Source organism: Camelus ferus, chromosome 34 (assembly GCF_009834535.1).
Source record: "Camelus ferus isolate YT-003-E chromosome 34, BCGSAC_Cfer_1.0, whole genome shotgun sequence".
Classification (NCBI taxonomy): Eukaryota; Metazoa; Chordata; class Mammalia; order Artiodactyla; family Camelidae; genus Camelus; species Camelus ferus.
The window spans coordinates 19,924,788-19,945,725 of NC_045729.1; the positions used below are offsets into that span (position 1 = coordinate 19,924,788).

Sequence of the window (20,938 nt, forward strand, 5' to 3'; positions counted from 1 at the left end):
TGTATTTTGGCCAGTTTGTATTAAGGTGGAATTGTTTGTGTTAGCTGGTGACTGACTAATTGTTACAGAGTAAGAGCAGTTCTCTGTATTATAGGGAAGGGTGCAACTTTCTAGGGACTTCATTTGCATCTACTATCCAGTAGCCATTAGCTTTCAGAGTTACTTGTCAAAATTTGTTTTTGTCAATCTCATCAAAAATTTACTGAGTACTTTTTTTTTGGAAAAAAAGTTTTAGGGGGGAGGTAATTAGGTTTATTTACTTAATGAAGTTACTTGGGGATTGAACCCAGGACCGTTTGCAGGCTAGGCATGTGCTCTACCACTGAGCTATCCTCCCCACCGCCCCTGCCACCACCATTAGTTTTTTTTAATGGAAGTATAGTCAGTTACACTGTCAATTTCTGGTATACATTGAGTACTTACTATACCAAACATGAGCTGTCCCCCAGAGTGAAAAGATGACAGTCACTAAGTTTATTGAAGTTTTTATTGAAGATAGATACAAAGAAAGAAATTGCAAGTCAAGTCTGGTAAGTGCTGCTCTTAAGAAATCTGATAGCACAGATCAGAACAGCGAAGACCTTGAGGACTGACTTGAGTGTCTTTAGTAAGAATTATTATAAACTTGTTTGCATCTTGCACTAAGTTGACCAATGTATGTAGTTACATGTTTCAGAAAAAAATTGTTCTCAATTTAGTATAATAGTGTGCTCTACTGATATGTTTTTCTAATGGTCAACTTGACAAATAGTGCACTGAGTTCTCTGTGATGTAATGTTTGTGATGATGACCATTTTCATGTCTGCATAGTATTCTCTTTCTCTGACTAAACTATCTCTGGACTACATGGTTCTGTCATCTTGGAAATCAGGGTAAACTGGGTCAAAGCATTCCCTTGCGCGAAAAAAACTAATGATAGTTTATTTGTTGGAGGTTTTGCCTCAAAAGAGCTTATGATATTTATTTGAAATATCTGAAGCGTTGTTGTGATCTTTTGTTGTTTTTGCAGATGTATCTTTCTAGAAAAGGTCATAATCCCTACCAGAGATTTAAGAATTCTCATTAGTGTTGCTCACAATACCCTACCATTTCATTGACATACAGTTTGGCGTAACTGCAGTGCAGTCCTGGGGGTGGATTTTAAGCAGTGGCTTTCCCAGTCTCCCAGTTCAAGCTGAGTGCTAGAGTGAAGGGAAGTGGCCTAGTGAGCGTCTGTGGAGAACTGGGGGCGTGCGAAGTGAGAGATCATTTTGGAGAGTGTCCTGAGTGGAATTCCCAAATAGGAGCTCCCTGACATCTGACGTCTGAGATCTTCCTGCTAAATTCAGCAGTGTCTTTTCTGGCTGATCCTGGTAAATGTCTGTGATCTGTGCAAGTACGCTCACTTTACCTCCTGTGTGAACATGCTCGAGAAAGAGCAGCCTAGCTCCTAGCTTGGTGCGCCTTTCTTCTCCAGGGGAGCTGGCAGGAGTTGTGACACAGTGCAGCTGGCTGGAATGTAGCCTGGAGTAGGGGTGTTGATCTCCACTCTTAGTGGGGAAGACTGCTGTGCAGCCTCCTTGGCTGCGGGGCGCGAGCCGAGCTAAAGGAGCAGGCACGGCAGTAGCCGTGTTCTCCTTCTTGACCACAGTCGTCACTGCTGTCCTGGCTTAGCCCCAAGTGCTGAAGTGTGTGTGACTCTTAGCCCTAGTCAACACCTGCTTCTCCTGGCTTGAATGAATCTGGTGATGAATGTCCAGAAGACGAAGAACAGTTGTGCCTAGAAATCAGTTTCATTGTTGAATTTAACTTCTGATAGTTCCCTTGGGGTAATTTTGCTCAGGATTTATCTGGATTCTTGGACTTGCAAAGGTAAAGAATAGAGCTAGGGGTTGATGATAGACTTCAGAGAACTAGCATTTTCACACGTGTTTTATGAAGGATTTTGAACCCCAGCAGCTGTTAAGATTCTTTACAGTGTGATGCTGGCAGTTAAATGTATTTAAAAACTCGTATTCGTGAATATTCAAATACATGATGAATTTATTATCAATTTAATTTTTATAAGAAAAGCCAGTGTTTTTCAAGAGTTTGAAGACTACTATAATTGAAAGTTCACTGCTTGCTCAGCATAATACCAAAACCTAGAAACAATAAAAAAAAGATTCTTTGTATTTAAACTTTTCTCTATTTAAAATTGACATAAACTATGTTAAATGATGTTAAAAGAAAAATGGCAGATTTGGAGGGGGAAGGGTATAGCTCAAGGGGTAGAGCGCATGCTTAGCATGCTTGAGGTCTTGGGTTCAATCCCCGGTACCTCCTCTAAATAAATAAAATTAGACCTAATTACCTACCCCCCCCCCAAAATGACAGATTTGGAAATATATTTGTAACATACACAGCAGGGAAAAGGTTATTTTGCAACTGTAAGGAGATCTTACACTGGACTAGAAGAAAGGTTAAATGTCCCCAAAACAAAACAGGCAAAGAGCGAGAACAGATGAGTCACAAAGGGAGGAACACAGGGGTGCCAGCAGATACGTGGAGAGATGCTTTTACTTGTAATCAAAGAAATGCCAGAAAAAGAAAAAAGAGAAGAAAGAAAATACCCAGTTGTCAAAGGTCTGGGAAAGTGGCCGTGCCCAGACACTGTTTGGTAGAAGTTTAAATCAGTACAGACCCTTTTAGAGATAATTTGTAATGTGGATCAAAAATATAAACTGCGTACCTTCTATTCCAGCAATTCCAGCATTCAGAATTTATCTCCAGGAAAAAGTTGGATATATGCGCAGAGAGACACATATGAAGATGCTTGTAATAATAGTGAAAAATGAAAATGAAACTACGTATTTAACAATAGCTATTAAGTAAATTAAACTCCATACATTGAAGGCAGGCATATTTTTCCCCATTTTTTAAAATTGTTATAAAATGTACCTTACATTTTACCATCTTAAATTTGCCATCTTACCCAGTTTCCAGGTGTACAGTTCATAAGGTGCATTCATACTGTTGTGCAGCCATCACCACCACACCCAGGTCCAGCGCCCTTTTCATCCTGCAGAACTGAATCTCTGCTCCCATTAAGCAGTAACTCCCTATCTCCCGCCTCCCCTCGCCTTCCCAGCCCCTGGCAACCACTGTTCTCCTTTCTGTCTCTATGAATTTCACTACTCTGGATACCTCATATGAGTAGAACTATATAATTTTCGTCATTTGCGACTGGCTTGTTTCAGTATCCTGAGGATTCATGTTGTAGCACGTGCCAGAGTTTCATTCCTTTTTAAGGCTGAAAAATATTAAATTTTTTTTAAGTTTAATTTTTGAGTGGAGAATACATCCACTTAGTCCAAATTCAAGAGGAGGATTAGGAGGAGAGAAAGATGGAAAGTGACTGAACGCGTATGGGTAATTCAGGTGTTCTAGAGTTAGATAGTAGTGATCAGTGTACAACTTTTAATATGCTGAAGACCACCAGACTGTACACTTCAGCAGGTGTACTTCACAGTATATGGGAATTACATCTCAGTAAAGCTACTGCTAAAAAATTTCAATGTCAGTTATATGTCAGTAAAAAACATTTTTATGCAGAATAAAGTTTTCTTACAAGTTGTCCCTCAAGCATTCCAGTTTTTTATTTTTTTGTTACAAAATAACCATTATTTCTTCTGTAACATTCCAGAAGTATTTTTATTTTTATGAATTTTTTTCATTTATAGTAAAAAAGTAAATATTTATTGTTTTCTCCCTTTTAACAAAAGTGATAGCAAATTGAATACAGTGTTCTGCACCCAAGCGGGCATCTCTGAAGTCTTTTTCTCTTTTTTTTAAAGGCAAAAATGCCTCTTTTTATTGATTACACGTGTACTGTAGGAGATTTAGACAGTACAAAAAAGTGTCAGGAAAGATGTAAAACCTGCCCGTACCCGAGATGGTCGTGGTTATTGTTTATGTCCTTTTAGACGTTTCTCTGCATGTATCTACTCTTTCAGAAGTTAGAATTGAGATCATCCTACACTTGCTATTATGTAAACTGCTTTTTTACACTTAAAAACTATGGTCACAACATACTATTTTATTAGTAAATATAAATCTACATTTAAAACACTGGTGCGCAGTACTGAGGTGTGTGGAGACTTTTCGCTTACTTAACTCATTACCTATTAACATCCATTTAGGTTGTTCTAATCTTGTCACTGTTGTAAACTACTGTGAGCGCCCTTGCACACTTGTGACGCCACTTCCTTGAGGTATTAACTACACTGCAATATTTTGCAGCCTGCCAGAAGTTTTAAACAACATACTTTGTTTTAATGCTTTACTTACTGTATTATTATTATTTTGTTTCTGGGGATGGAGGTAATTAGTTTTACTTACTTTTTTAGAGGAGGTGCTGGGGATTGAACCCAGGACCTTGTGCACCCTAAGCATGCGCTCTACCACTTGAGCTATGCCCTCCGCCCCTAAACAATGTATGTTTTGACGTACACACCAGAAAGAGTTTGATAATATTATCACGTCTGTAGAGAGATGGCGCAGGCATTTATATCCTCATTTTAAATATGAGGACTCTGAAACCCAGAAGGGTGGAGTGTGTCCCAAATTACGTAGCTGTTTAGTGTGAGAGCTGGGACTAAAACTCACATCCTCTGACCGTGGGTTAGTTTCCTTCCACTGCGGCACACTGCCAGGCCTTGAACACCTTGCATACAAAGAGCGATTTTTTTATTGTTGCTTCTTCATTTCTAAAAACATGATTCTTGATGTAACTTTCTCTTAGGTTCTTTGTATTATGTGCTAGAATTTATCCATTCAAATTAATGGTCCATATACCTTCTTTAAGGATACAGGCTTGGATATACCCTTGCAAACATTTTAGTAGTTTGTCTTCACTAACACTTTCTTCTTCGTTTAATTACTCAGCATTCTGTTATCTTCTTCTGCATTGATAGCTCACATAATCTCAGTTTTTTGTTTTGTCTGTTTTTTGTTTCTGATTTTAAAGCTTCAAGTTACCTTATTACCTTTGGGTGGTACTAGCTTCAGTGGGCTGGGAGAGTGCTTTAATTTGAATGCCAACTCTCTTCCTACTGTGTGATCGTGGGACAAGTTAGGTCTCTGTAAGCCTGCTGTCATCACCAGTAAAACTGAAATAATAGTACATGTGTCATCGTGAGGATAAATGAATTAACATGTGCAAACTGCTTGGCACAGTCTGGCATGCACTCATTAAATGTTTATTATTTAATGTGCAGATTTAACTGTAAAGCATTGAAAGGTCATTTTGTATTTTGACATTCTTTGTTTCTGGTGAAGCGTTTTGTAAGATGTGTTTGTAGACGCCCCCGTCTTTCCTCTCTCCTTGCCTTCAGGTCTGCGTCACACCTTTCATTCACTGAGAACAGGATCTTCATTTGGTCGTGGTTTAGGCCGAGTGAAGAGCTGCCAGACGTACCTTGTTTCCTGTTGGGAATAAACACAAATTAAATTCCTGACATTTTACAGATTATCTCAAGCATTTTTAAAGACAATGTAGAGCAGAATAACGTGAATCCTAATTTGCTAGATGCAGGTTCCGAGAACCCAGGGAGCTACTTTCTGACCGACCCCCCTCCCCTCAAAGCTGCTTCGTTTTGCTCCTTGAGGAGGAAAGCTGATGTGGGTTCCCTCTCTCTGTCTTGACTCCAGCACATGCAGATGACAATCCAGGCTCTCCAGGATGAGCTGCGGATCCAGAGGGACCTGAACCAGCTGTTTCAACAGGAGAGTAGCAGCCGGACCGGGGACCCGTGCGTGGCGGAGCTGACGGAGGAGAACTTCCAGAGGCTGCATGCCGAGCACGAGCGCCAGGCCAAAGAACTCTTCCTTCTCCGGAAGACTCTGGAGGAGATGGAGCTGCGCATCGAGACACAGAAGCAGACCCTGAATGCCCGCGACGAATCCATCAAGAAGCTTCTGGAGATGCTGCAGAGCAAGGGACTTTCTGCCAAGGCTACCGAGGAGGACCACGAGAGGACAAGGAGGCTGGCCGAGGCGGAGATGCACGTCCACCACCTCGAAAGCCTTCTGGAGCAGAAGGAGAAAGAGAACGCCCTGCTGAGAGAGGTGAGGGGCCGCTTTCTCGGTCACGACTTGCTGGTTGTCTTTTCTTCCTGATGGGTCAGTGCCTCAGCCTAGATGAAGGCGCACGCCCTCCTGCGCTGGTGGGTGGGGGTTTCTTCTTGGGCATTTAAGTTCTGCTCCGATTTCTGTTCTGATTTGCTATCTTGTGTGATGTGTCATTGGAGTGTGTGCTGGCTTGATAACTTTCTGAGGGTTTTTTTTTTTTTTCCCCTCCTGGTTTCTGTAGACTCATTTTACTGCTGGAGGGACACAGAATTTCCTTAGTTTGTAACTCATCTCTTGATTTGTTCATGGAGACACACAACAACCAGAATCAGAGTAGCTAACTATTGCTCAATTTAAAAATAATTGATAATTGAAAGGAAGTGACTGCCTCAGCCTATCTGTACTTGTAAAGTCCTTGGGAGCAGTAACGGATGTTTGCCCTGTGGTTTCCGTGGAAACTGTTGCCCTGCTGTAAAAGATATGTGATAAAAATCACTTGTTGCCACAGAGACACAGCTAGAAAGAATGATAGAGGCATATTGTCATTTTTTTTTTTTTAGAGAGAAAACTCAGATAATAGCTGACCACTGTGGCTTTTGGTAATCTTTCGCTTTTCTAGGTAATGTTTCATTTTAAGAAAGGATAAATAAAGAATCCATCTTACACTGAATTAAAAAAATTGACAGCTATAATTCTCTACATGAGGTCAGAGACTTCAGATAACTTTCACATTTGGTTAGGGGGAAAAAAAATCTCAGAACTACTTTAGTGCCAGTCTGAATAATCCCTTTTTAAATGAAATGTGAGGAAAGAGGTTAAAAGCAGCAAAACAGCAACTTTCCATGAGGATGGAAATGCTCTGTATCTGTGCCTTTCAGTATGGCAGCCACCAGCCACGTGTGACTCTGGAGCAGTTGAAATGTGGCTAGTGTGACTGAGGAACTGAATTTTAAATTTTATTTAAATATAGCTAATTTAAAATTAAATTTATATGTGGAATCTAAAAAAAGAAAAAAAAGGACACTAATGAACTCATCTATAAAATAGAAACAGACCTGCAGACGAAGTGAACAATCTTATGGTTACTGGGGGAAAAGGTGGTGGGAAGGGATAAATTTGGGAGTCTGAGATTTGTAAATGTTAGCCAGTATATATAAAAATAGATTAAGGGGGGAGGTATAGCTTAGTGGTAGAGTGCCTGCTTAGCATGCACAAGGTTCTGGGTTCAACCCCTAGTACCGCCACCAAAAATAAATAAATAAATAAACATAATTACCTCCCCCCCAAAAAATGAGTTAAAAAAAAATAGATTAAAAGAAAAACAGATTTCTTCTGCATGGCATAGGGAACTACGTTGAATATCTTGTAATAACCTTTAATGAATGAGTACATGTATATGCATGACTGGGATACTGCATACCAGAAATTGACACGTTGTAACTGACTATACCTCAATTTAAAAAATTAAATTAAATTAATTAAATTTAAGAATTGCTACATAATGGCTACTGTATTAGATACTGCAGCTATGCATAATGTAAAGTCACCTGCTTTTCTTAATAATTTGTTTCGACCGCCCTCCTTTGTCAGTACAGATATAGTTTTGCAATTTCAATTGAAGTTGTAACGTTCCGTTGCATTTACTTGTGTCTCTTACTGTTGAACATTTAGACCACTATTAAATTTTCATTATTACTAAACTGTGCTGCACCGAGTACCCCAACCGTACATCCCTGTACATTACTTTTTTTCCTTAGGATAAATTCCCAGAAATGGACTTGCTCAAAGGGTGTATACATTTTCAGAACTCCAAGTATCAGTCTTGTGTCCCAGAGTGACTGGACCCCCTGGTCCTCGCGCAGTGTCCACTGTGTTCTTAGGGTTATCCTGTGGCTGTGTAGGTTACACTCTTCCATCGACTAGACCGTACTGTTTTAGAAAATTTTCTGTCAGCTACTCCATTATAGCCACCACGCTGAGTTTCTTTCAGTTTACGTTAAAGAGTATGTATTCTAGTGAGAAAGCCTGGAGCCTGGCCGTGGACACCGGTAGAGAAGTGGTGATGATCTCAGAGAGCACGCAGCATGCGAACCGCACCAGCATCGCGATGAACTTGGAATGTTACGTTTTAACTGCTTCTGTTCTGGATATTTCAGCCTATGCCCCTTTATTTTTGAGTTTTGGAGTTAATAAGTAGTGAATAGTTAAGGACTGTGAAAAGCCGTAGTGTTATTCTGGCAGAGAGCAATCAAAATATGGCAAATTTGAAAAAGTAGTGGGAAAAAAGCATGAATTAAAGACTAATTTTGAAATAACAAGCTCCAGAGATAGCAGGTCCCACTTCTGAACATCACGTGGACAGAAACACAGGCCTTGTCAGTCAGGCCAGTGCACAACTCCAGCCGCCACTCGTGACGCGGTGTCATCGTGCAGCGAACGCTGCTTTGTGGGGTGAGCTTGTTTAAGAGCAATGGAAGTGGTTGCTGCAGGGCAGATGTTTAGAATGCTTGTTCTCTTTCCTCTTTTGCCTACTTGCCTTCGAAATTGAAGACTTAGCTCAAATTTCATCCTCCTGTGAGGTCTTCCTCATGCAGCTTTGTACACATCTGCAGATGAACCCGTCATACTGGAATATACTTACACGTGTGTTTCTTTGTTGTGCACTTAATTCTTTGTGATACGGAGGGATACGTGTGTATATAGGTATTAATCTTGTCAGTGTCTCACAAACACACAGCGAATACTCAAGAAATGTTAGTTGAGTAAGATGAAATGTAGGGAAAGAAATTTAAACCTGGAGCTTACGAGAAAGAAGGATAGCTTTTCCAATTCTGTTTTTCCTGTGTGACGACTGGATACTAAAACCTGATGAAGGTTAGAAAACAAACTAAAACTCAAAACCAGTTTTGCTTATGAGTTTAAATACAGAAATTATTAATAAGACATTGGCAGATAAAATCAGTATTATGATAAAAGGATGATATTCTCACCAAAAGGAGTTTATTCTGGGAATGCCAGAATGGCTCAATGTATCATACACAGTTATTAAATTATAGATAGAAGGAAAAGATAACCCTGTAGTATTTGACAGCTCTCTCAAAGACATTAGGTAAAATGTTACAGTTTGAAAACTAAACCAAATGAACCAAAAATAAGCATTGAATGATACTTTCATAGCATTATTTAAATAAAAACCACTCAATAATTGTGTGTTATAAACATATTTCAAACTGATAGCCAGCGTCATGCTCACTGTGACATACTAGACACACCCATTAAAGTCAGGGGAGGGCAGAGGTAGCTGTGCTCGTCAGTGTTCAGCATCATTCTGGAAGTGTGAGGCCGTGCAGTTAGAAGGAAGCGGGGTAAGTAATACAGGAATGGCGATGGGAGGGACAGGGCTAGACTTTCACTACAGTGTAGATGGGAACGTTAACGTCAAGATGTTGCCCTCCCGCAGATCTGTCACTGTGATGTAATCCCGGGGGAGGCTTCCTTGAAACGTGCCCAGGTGATGTTGCAGTTTGCAAGAACAGTGCAGGAACCCATGCTTAAGCTGGTCTTGATACCTGTATTTGAAACTCAGGGATGTTAAAATGTGTGGTCCTAGCCCAGGAACAGATAGATCAATGAAACAGGGAGGAACCCAGAAACAGTGCGGTTTTGAGTACGTGGCGCATGTTCTGGAATAACGGCCATCTATCTGGAGGACATTTCCCTCGTTACAGCAAATTAAATTCCAGATGAAATAAAGAGCTACTTCTTAAAAAATGAAAACACTAGAAGAAAATGTAAGTTGGAAGCTTTTAATATAATCTTGAGATAGGAAAGACTCTTTTGTTACCATAGCAACAACCTTAAATAATTAAATTTGTAAATGTTAGAAAGTACAATTAAAAGTTAAAATGATACTTTAGGGTAAAACTTTGTAACATGTGGCTAGACTATTGCATAAAGATTGTTTCTAAAATAATAAGATGCTAGAGGCACTTGGTACCACTTTTCTTTTGTCGTTTACCAAGAAATTACCTACTGAGCCTCTAATGCGTATTTGGTCCTGGGATGGGCGCTGGGTGTGCATTTGTCGTGCCAGAACACGTGGTCCGTGCCCTCCGAGAACTTAAAAACCTAGTGAGAGACAGTAAACTGGTGACTGTGAGACAGAGTAAGTTAATTGAGTCTAATGACGTTGGGGGAGGGACTTTCTGTAACAGGGAAGCGTCTCTGAGGAGGGGCCCTTTAAAGGAGAGCTGAGGAAAGATGGATGGTCTTGCCGAACATTTGGGTAAAATCACTTCATGAAGAAGGTTGACAGTTCCAAAGGCCTGATGGGAAGGAGTCTTGAAGCAGCGGGGAGCGCGGGGCAGAGCACGCGGTGTAAGGGGAGGTGGAGCAGCTGAGAGCGGGAAGGGGTAGCCAGGGCGGACTCCTTCATTCCACTCGTCACACGTGTGTTGGGCACAAACCTGTCTGCAGAGCACTGAGGAAGTGGCGGTGAACAGGGAGAAGTCCGTGCCCTCTGGGAGGCAAAGCACTTGCCTTCATGATCCTTGCAGATCATGCAACAGTGTTACTCAAACTACAAGAGAAAACTGTCCCAGTGTTTCATCAAGGGAGTGATAAGATCTAGTTTAGCTTTTAAAGCAGACTCTGGTCGTGTTGAAAATAAACGGGAGAGAGTCAAGAGTGCACGAGCAAGTCTAGTAACAACGTGCCGGCTCTGATCTAGGTTGGGTGGATGGCGACTTGTCCGTTGTGTCACTGGTGCGTCAAGAACGGCAGAAAGAATTGCGAGTTGGCAGCACGGGATGCCCGTAGGTTTTATTGTTGTTGGATTATTGACCATCTTTTACAAAATCGGTATTTCATCAAGTCCAAGGCTCATAGTTTTCCCCATTTTAACAGTACGAAACTGAGTCTTAGCCTTGATGGCATCTGACGGCGTCAGCCAGCAGGGCAGCGGTGCTGCTGATCGCCGCCCATGCGCCCGTGGCCACCGCGCCTTGCCGTGTACCGCTTCAGTGGGTGTTGTGAGCACGTTTCTCATGGTCCCCTTCGTTGTGGTTCGGTGTGTCTTCAGTAATACTGTGCTGTGACTCAGCATTGAAACGAAAAGTTACTGGTACGGAGGAAGTTGTAAAAACAGTTCAAAATGATGTATGATTAAAACTCTATGGTTAAATAAGTAAAATAGAGTCTTGCGGTCAGTGTAAAATGAAAATTCTGAATGACACAAGCTTGGGCCATGATTTATTTGGAGACATGTTCTTCTTTCTTGCCCGCAAATTAAACAGTGGTACTATGTGACCATCCGTGGCGTCTTAGATTTGAAATACAGTGACATAAAAATGGCATTTATATCCAAGAACCTTTGCGATTAGTTTTCCGTTTTGTTTGTAAACATAATTCTGTAGATGGCAGGTAAATGATCCCCGAAGTAAAAGCCAAAGAAGAACATGAAGTGTGAATTAAGCGCTGTCTTTGCTATTTGTGCTGAAGTTACGTTGTTACGTGACTTGTCAGCCTTCCCTTCGCGTCGTTCACTGCAGTGCCTTTCCTTGGACTGGCAGAAGAGGGAAGACACCTGCTGGACGGACGCTGAACTACAGCCAGGACAGCGCCTGGGGCTGGGGCGAGTGGAGTGCGAACAGGCTGCAGGGTATATACCAAGTTTTGGTTCTCAGTCTGTTGGCAGAAAAGACCGAGGTTGGCTGTGGAAGTTTTGGATCTGCAGTCCACATGCATTGTCTATAAGCTGAATAAATAATACATTTCAGAACTGTATGTGCTCCAGCTTTTTAAAAATGTAGATCCTATTATGATGAACAAAATACTAATCTGTTTAAAAACATTTAAATTTATGCTAATTTTTGTTTCTATTACGTTTCAGTCAACAGACCTGGTTTAGTGCAGCTGCTGTCCCAGGAGGATGTGCAGCAGTGTTTGAGGTTGGAGGTCCTGCCATCCGCCCCGGCCCTGGCCGGAGTGCTGACTCTAGCTAGCGTGTCTCAGGGGTGCCTGTCTGCGTCATTGGCAGTGGTAAGGCGGCAGTATCTTTCTTAGCGGAGTGTTTTGTCTTGCAAGGGCTAACTGTGAGGGTTACCGTGATGCTCACGAGCCTTGCTTCTAGGCTCTGTGGGGGCAGGTCTAGATAGCCTTCCCTCTGGGGCTGCAGTCCCTCTGCCCCCAGGACCTGGCCTTGCTGGTGTCTCTGCTCAGTGCCTCGGACGTGCTCTCCACTCGGGCGTTTTGGGCCTTGAATTTTTCCCACCCCAGGCCAGTTCAGCACTTGTTCAACTCGTCGCTCTCTGGTCCTGTGCCCGGTAGTTGTTCTTTGTCTGACATTGTGGTGTCTTGCCCTGTGCACACACACTTAGTGTGTGGTCAGAGGCTCAGGGGGGCCCTGTCAGGTTAGACGTTGCTGCTTTTCTGGCCAGCTTCCTGCTCTGCGCTGTTCCGCTCCGCACATTCCCACTGTCTTTAGGACTCTTATCCACTGAGCTCTGCAAGACTGCTCTTTTCTGTTTGACCTTCCCCTCCCTGCATCACGCGGTGGATAAGAAGTCTGGACCATGACCTTGTTAGTGTGTCTTCTCTCTCAAGGGTCTTAGTCCTATGTTGCTTGTGTTCCGGCGTCTGAAAACAGTTGCATTCTGTCTAGTTTTAAAATAGTTTATGACAGGAGGGCTAGTCTTCCATCTGTGATGTCAGATTGTGTTGACCTTGTAGAGAGTGAGAGGTAAATGGGAAACTCGCTGAAGAATGTGAAGCAGACTGCAGCCGTGATTTGTCGGCGCTTTATCAAGATCATCCCATTGCTTTCTTTAAAGTGGACAGAGGAAACGGGAGAAGCTTAACTAGAGGGCGTTGGAGTAACCTAGGCTTGAACTAGACTGGAAAGGGGCTGAAATGATCAATTCAAGAAACGTTTTGAAGATACAACAGTGAAGACCTGCTGTAGAATTGGTGGTGGGAGATGGAGATCTGGGAGGAATGAGAGGAGACACTCAGGTGTTTGGCTGGGGCCCCTGGGAGCTAGTGCCGCTCACGGAGACGGGGAGACTCAGCGGCCGTCACAGGAGGGGCTGGATCAGGGAGGAGAAAGTCAGGAGTTCTGTTTGGGATAAAATAGGTTTGAGTTACCTAGTGGACACCTGAACAGAGATGCCGCGTGGGCAGCTGGGTGTATGAGTCTTGAAGTCAGAGCGGAGAGCAGGTGTGGAAGTCTGCCAGCATCTCACTTGAATCTTGTGTGGGAGCAACGTAGCAGATGAGAGCGTTTAGATGCAAAAGAGAAAAGAGTTTAGGGCTGATCACCTGGTCACTTTAGTGTTGGGGGGGTGGGCGTCTAGCCACCAGTGTCTGAGAAGTGAAAGGTAGTTTTCACAGACTGGCGTGTTAGAGAAGAAACTTACCCCAGATATAACTCAGCGAGTGCCAGAGGCGGGCCGTGAGGCGCGCTGCTGGGGCGACAAGAGGCGGTGCACGTCCCGCAGCGCCCGAGAGCAGGGCTCAGAAGATTCCCTCTGTAGCCAGTTCTCCAAAGCCCGTGAAGCACTCACCAGCGTACCAGCCACTGTTGTGGGCACTTTGGATCCATCAGGTGAACGAAGCAAAGGCCTGGCCCTGGTGGCACGAGCGTGCTTACTGAGGAAGATAGAAAATAAACAGAACAGGTGACAAGTAAGCGTGTTGTGGGGCATGTCAGAGGACAGATGTGCGGGAGAAGGGATGGGAGAGGAAGGTAAAGGGAAGGGGCAGGTGGATTGTTTATGCTTTCAGTTTTCAGGTGTAAAGCAGGGTAGGTCATACTAAGAAAATTAAACATTACTTTGTTTCTTATGAAAAACTTTAAACTCACACTTCTTTTCTTCATCATAGATTTTAAAGCCCGTCCCTGACACGCTGTCACTTACAGACATGACACTTGCAGACTCTAGTGTGCAGCTCTGAAACAGGTAGACGGCTTCCTGCATAACCAGCGCCATGGTCGCAGCTACCGGTCCTGCTGGTGTCAGAGACGTCGGAACCAGGGCTTGACGGGACAGAACGTTGAGGGCAGAACGTTTAGGAGCATCTGGAGCATGAGGAGGCTGCCGGGCCTGGCTGCTGGGCCGCGGGGAGCCCCGTGTGGCTGCCGCGTGGGGACAGAGGGCAGAGTGGCAGAGACGAGGTTGGCGGGCTCAGAGTCACTGGGGGAGCCACGACAGGGTTGGAGCAGGGGGTGGCGAGGCCAGCCAGATTCGCGTTTAAAAGGGTCACTGAGGGTTCTGCTGGGGCCTGCAAGGCCTGGTTAGGAGGTGGTGGTTGCAGCAAAAGGTGCCTGTTTGTTAGTGTCTCGCCCCAGTGGCAGCCCTGGAGGTGGTAAAAAGCTCTTGCATTTTGAACGTGTTCTGAAGGTAGAATTGACTGGATTTCCCGACTGGTTGGCTGGAGTTTGAAAGAGAAAGAAGGTTCATAGTTTTTGTTTTGTTTTGTTTTTTGTCGTCGTTGTTGTTGTTTTTAGTTGAAGTGTAGCCATTTTACAGTGCTGTGTCAGTTTCTGGCTGCACAGCACCGTGTTTCAGTCATACACGTACATACATATGTTCCTTTTCATCTTTTCCGTTAGAGGTTCTCGTGGGTTTTTGACCGGAGTTACTGGGAGGATGGAGCAGGCTTGGGGGCCCCACCAGGAGCTTAGCCCATCGTGGGCAGAGTTTGAGGTGTTTTTTACACACGGTGGGTGGGTGGGATGCGGGGTGAGGGGAGTGTTTAAGGCTGGAGTCGGGGAGGGAGGTGGCAGAGGGGGCGCTGGGCAGTCAGTGGTTTGTGTTGCAGTGTCAGCTCAGACGGGAAGCGTGGATGCTCAGACATGACTGGTGTTTAAACTGTCGACTGTTTATAATTTAGAACTTTTGTCGCATCATTTCAGGAAGAGGACTCAGTGAAGTTTGCACTTCTGTTTTCTGTTTCTCTCAAACCATTTTTCCTGGTCAGGCAAGAATGACTAAATTAGGCGACGGGTGTAATAGAAGCGTCGAGCGCTGCTCAGAGGGAGAGTATCCGTCTGTGCGCTCTGCAGTCACCGGGGACCGTGGAAGCACTGACTGATTCAGAGACTCCCCAGAATCTGACGAGGGAATAGCCTGAGGGGGTCTGGTGACTCCGGGTGGTCCCTGAAGACGCTGGCTGTGTGTTCTACCATCTCCTTTATTTCTTCCTGACCCTGAACTGACTGACGTTTGGATAAAAAAAAGCTACGTTTTTCTGACACTTGCTAAACATGGACTCTTTAGGGAACTCGTTCAACAGTCTTACGTTCTTTTTCGTTCTGATCGTAGCCCCTGTGGAGAGAGCTTCCCTCCCGGGCAGCCAGGTGCTGGGGGCCGCGGGCGGGAGCTGAGGGCACGGTGCTCTCCGCGGCTCCGCGCAGTGCGGACCGTGGCTGCTTTGCTTTCTCCTCCTACAGAGGGGCTGTGCCTGACCCCCCTTCTGGGTTGCTGGGGTTCTGATTGTCCGTCTCCCAGTCATAGCACAGCAAGAGCGATGCGCCAGGCTGGGCGTGTGCCGTAGCTTCCCCTGCGGTGGCCGCGGTGTCTGCCTGCCTCCTTGCACGTAACTAGGTGTTCGGAGACGGGGACCCCTCCCCCCGTGCCCCTTGGCCCGAGTGCCGCCTGTGGGTTTCCTGATCTACACGGGAAGGTCAGGGAGACAGAAAGCGTTCGTGTCTCACGAGGCTGGGGTGATCACCCTTTGCACGCAACTGCTGCCCACTCCCCTTGCCTTGTGAAAAGGAGGACGCTTACACTCTTTCTGCTTCTCTTGTGCAGGAGATGCATCGGAGATTTGAGAACGCCCCCGACTCTGCCAAAACGAAGGCTCTGCAAACGGTTATCGAGATGAAGGTGAGTGGGAGCCTGACGGAGGCTCTCAGGTGGTCGCACCCTCTTGTGTGAGTCTTAGAAGGGGGTTCCCTCCTTCTGTGGCCTGAGAAGCAGCAGGAAGACTTAATGAAGATGACGCATTGGAAGAACTTCAGTTTCATTTCCTTTTGTCCCGCATTTCCTGGAATCAGATGTCCTCAGACCTTTTGATCTCAGGACCCCCATTCTCTTAAAGTGACTCATTTCTTTTATTTTCAAGAAAATGTCTGCCAAATATTAAGTCCATCCTCCAGTCCTCCTCTCGAGTAAGACTTGGGCTCCATGAAAAACGTGCTGTTGCAGCTGGCAGCTCGAGGCGCCCCAGGTGCTGTCCCGGGGGCAGGGCCACCTCCGACTCAGAGAGGCGCCTGGCGCCTTCCGGGACCCTCACACAGTGTTAAAAACATGTACCCAAGGGTGCCACATAGCAGAAGTGATAAAGTCACCAGCGACGTTCTTCAGTGAAGCAGTGTTGTAACATTTTTCTTCCTTCTTTTTCTTTGTTTTTTCTGTGGGCCCGACACTGGAGAGCACGGGGGCTGCTGGCCGTTTGGTGCAGTTGGTGCGGCCCTAAGGCCCGAGCCCCTTTGCCTGCCTTTTATACCTTTGGTGCAAGTGTTACCGCAGTGGAAAAGGCACATAGAGTCACAGACTGTTAGGGAAAATAGCTTTGACTTCTTAGAACAGTTAGAAGGCACCCCCAGGGTTCCATGGACCAGACTTTGAAAACCTCTGCTTTCAGTTACTGAATAGTTAGAAATCTTTAGGCTGCAGGGACGTTAACCAAGGCGGTTGGTGACTGAGTTGAGCTTGGCTTCTGAGTTAAGTTCCCCAGATTCAGAGTCTGGCTTCACTTAGTCAGGTGTGTGGCACAGAGCAAGGTACCTGGCCTCTCGGTGCCTCAATGTCTTTCCTGAGAAATGGTGATAAAAATGGCACCCATCCTGCGGGTTGTTTTGTGGTTTAAATTAGTTAAAACAAGTAGAACCCGTTAAACAGGACCTGGCGCAGAGGAAACACGCAGCGGTAGCTGCTCCTGCTGCTGCTGTTTTATTAACAACATGTACTTTCTTACAAAAGCTGGAAGACTTAGAGACAGGGACCCCCGCCCCTACTCCTCCCTCCCTCTCTGTTTCTCTCTAAGTTCTTCATGTCCCTTAAAAAGTTTGGCTCAACATCCTGACATTTCTGGGGAGATTTATAGGAATCTTAAAAGTGAATTTTCACTTAGTGCAGTTGAAGTAGTTTGTTTATTCTTTATGTGCCGGGATAATTTTAAACGAGTAAGTCAAAATCTTGGTTTAGATTTAGAATGTCTCTGGTTGTATTAATTTAATGTGTTTAATTTTGAACCAAATGTAAATTTCATTTGGATAGATTTGTAAAAGAAATTTTTTGCTGTGTTATTTTTAAAGCTAAGCCAACGCAAGTCAGAGGAGTACAGCCCCCCCCCCCAAGCCTAAAAGCAGCTGTGATTGTCTCAAATCCTTTCCCTCCTGTCTGCGTGCTCTCAGAACTGTGCTAGCAAGTGAACGCCAGTCAAGACGTCCTCGAGGTCAAGTGAACGAGAGGAAGTCAGGCTCAAACTTTCTCCCCGAAGGGATGGTGTCTCTAGAATCCCAGATAAAATGAGTCTGTACTTAATCTGTGCCCTTTAAGGGCTTTATTTCTTAGGTGAATACGCACACACAGCTGTGGGTGTGAAAGTGTCCATTCTACGTAGCTTTTCTGTCATTGATGACATCTGAAGTCATCCGGGGACACGCTAGACACTGTGATGGACAAAGCCAAGAAGATGAGTGTAGAAGGGTGCACCAGGAGTGGTGTTTGTGGTGATGCTGACTTTCAAGGACAGTGATGTTTCTTTTTAAAAACTAATGTGAAATGTTTCAAAGGCATGGTGAAGTGTAGTGAACAAGTAAACGACTAATCCCATACTGCCCCTTGTCTGCAGGGGATACGTTCCTAGACCCTCAGCGGATGCTTGAAACCACGGATAGTACCAAACCCTGTGTGTGTGTGTGTTTTCCTCTACATACATACCTGTGATGAGGTTTAATTTATAAATCAGGCACAGTGTAAGGGATTAACTACAATAATTAATAATAAAATGGAACAGTTACAACACTATACTGTAATAAAAGTTATGTGAAGAATCTCTTTTTCTCTCTCTCAGTATCTTATTGTACTAATCTAATGCCTTTCCCATCTTAACTGAGCACTTACCATTCACCGTGGCCTTAACTCTTGCAGTTTGAGGTGCAACAGCCAAACTAGAACAAATTTCCTTTTCCCTCATCACAGTTTCACTGACGGAAGATCCGTTCTGACCATGGATCTCAGCGACCACAGCATGTGCTTGTTTTTCTTTCCTTAGTGAGAGCTCTCACCTTTTCCCTTAGAAGAAGCGCTTTGCGGCTTCTCCTCGGCAAATGTGAATTGCTAGCATCACTACTCCTTTGCGTTGGGGACAGTGCTAAGTAACACAAAGGTCACCTGAACACAGCGCTGCGATGCCAGGATGGTCCCTCTCACAACTGAGACGGCTGCTAGGTGACCAGTGGCAGGACGTGCCGGACAAAGGGGTGACTCACGTCCTGCGTGTGACAGGGTGGGCTGGGGTGAGAGTTCATCATGTTGCGCAGTTTAAAACCCATGAGCTGTATTATTTCTGGAATGTTCCCTGTGATATTTTTGGACCTCAGTTGACCTTGGGTGACTGAAACCACAGACAGCAAAACCGCAGATAAGGCAGGACCACTGAAAGATAAACCAGTGGCCGTCAATGTGATTCTTCGCGCCTTTGCTTTCCCGCGGCGGGTGTTGTCAGAGCTTTATGGCTGCTGGTACAGTTACGCACATCACTGTGCAAGTCTTTGAAACGCTCTTACCCTGCTCCCCACTCCTCTTGGGGCAGAAAGTAAAACTTTTAAGAGTCATCATGTAAAGTGTTAAAATATTATAGCTAGAAAAGATTTTACTACTGTTAATATGCAAAATTTTTCACTAGAAATTTGTTGGCCATAAAGTACTGAGAAACTTTAGCTAGTTTTCCATTACTTCTACTGCTTTAGTTAATACGCTCAGCTTTCATCACAAGGTGCAGAGGAAGGGATAGAGGAAAAATCATGCTGTAGATCTGAGTCCTCCTCCTTCTCCCACCCAAATGGCCATGAAGGATATGTGTTAGAAGCAAGGTTCCAGCTGCAATTTTTCCACGTATTTGCTTATCTTTATTAAGTTTAATATCCATAAAGACAGGCTTGTTCACCTGCTCTGCTTTTTTGAGAATATGTTAACGTCTCAATCTCCCATTGTCCTCAGGATTCAAAAATTTCCTCTATGGAGCGTGGGCTCCGAGACTTGGAAGAGGAAATTCAGATGCTGAAATCGAACGGGGCTCTGAGTACTGAAGAGCGGGAGGAGGAAATGAAGCAGATGGAGGTCTATCGGAGCCATTCTAAATTCATGAAGAATAAGGTAATGGTGTCTGACGCCGTAATTTTTAAAAGGGGTTCGAAAGGTTGACGCACATCCCTGCTTCTTAGTGATGAGGGACTTCACCCGGTTTTTTATCAGGCTTCAGGGAGGAATTCTTGTGATATAATTCTTCCGAACAGAACTTCCCCAGAATTAAAGTTAGAATTACTCGTTTTACATAGTTGTTTCAGATTTCACTTAAAGTTACCTGTATGAGGCTTCCATACGCACCGTCACAGCTGCACATTTCATACCTGTCAGTGCTGCTGAGGCCGTTAGTGGAATTCCATCCAGATGAGTTTTTCTCACTATATGAAACATCACGTTCCCTACCTCCAGTGAAATACTCTAGAAGTCAGAATCCTGAGGCTGAACCTGCCTCCTCCCTTTTATCCCCCGAAAGTGGCGTAAACAAAATTGTCTTTTCCCTTCAAACACAGCTCCGTAAAGGAAAGCCCTTCGCGCCTTCCCCTGGCGAAGGTCCCTGTGTGGGGCTCATTGTCGCCCGCGTGCGCTTTGGTGTCTGCGCAGGGAGGGGGCGCCGCTGAGACATTCGGTCGGTACTGAGGACCGCAGTCACAGGATTCCCTCCTGAGATCCAGGGGCATTTAGCTTGATCCTGTAGATGGTTTTAGGCAAATTGGAGGATTTAGTTTATTACCGTTACCAGTTAATCAAATTTGTAGTGTTTTAATTAAAGATAATAGTTTCAGTTATAAAATACTAGCTAGAAAATAAGTGTTCCCTCACCCCCGCCCCGCCCCAGTCCCAGCCATGTCAGTGCCCCAGCTTCTCCGAAGTGGACGCTGTGTCTTTAACACCCCAGTGGTGACTCCCTCTCCGGTTTCTGGCCTCCTGCTGCGACGCCCATGGCTGCATAGAAGCCAGTGGGATACTCCTCTGTGAGGTTAGGGGTCTGCTATCAGTGACTGCGGCCAATTTCGTGTCACTTTTAGAGGGAAAAAATCCACATATCCAACTTAATGTTAGTTTTGATTTTTCACTCTAATTTGAGAACGAAGTAGCATATAATCTCTGCTTCCCATTTGCTGATTAGCACATTCCAGTCCATTTAGAAAACCCTGTGAAACAGAGGAACCACGAGGGGCCTTTGAAGAGGGCGTCAGGGGAACAGATCTGACTGTGTGATGTGTTATTGTTATTTCCAGTTACTGCTCTGGCTCAAAAGCAGGTCATGAGAAGACCTCAGCTGACATATAAGTGAAAAGGAATAACAATGTCGTGGCAGGTAGAGCAACTGAAGGAGGAGCTAAGTTCCAAAGAGGCTCAAGGGGAGGAGCTGAGAAAGAGAGCGGCTGGTCTGCAGGCCGAGGTCTCTGCCGTAAGATGCGCTCTGTGCGGGCAGCGACCCCGCAGCGGGACCCTGCTGGCGCTGCTTCTGGGGGCTCACGCGTCCATCCTCTGTGGCTGGCAGCTCTGCCCCACCCTCGCACTAACCGGCC

At 44.7% G+C, this 20,938-nt stretch overlaps 1 protein-coding gene across 1 annotated transcript in view; it reads left to right on the plus strand.

Annotated features, from left to right (window-relative positions):
- ERC1 (ELKS/RAB6-interacting/CAST family member 1) overlaps positions 1 to 20,938 on the plus strand; it is a 289,213-nt gene that overhangs the window by 61,415 nt on the left and 206,860 nt on the right. Inside the window, 4 exon segments of the mRNA XM_032472831.1 lie at positions 5,671 to 6,087; positions 15,903 to 15,977; positions 19,320 to 19,475; positions 20,725 to 20,808. Of these exon segments, the coding sequence (XP_032328722.1) occupies positions 5,671 to 6,087; positions 15,903 to 15,977; positions 19,320 to 19,475; positions 20,725 to 20,808 (732 nt within the window).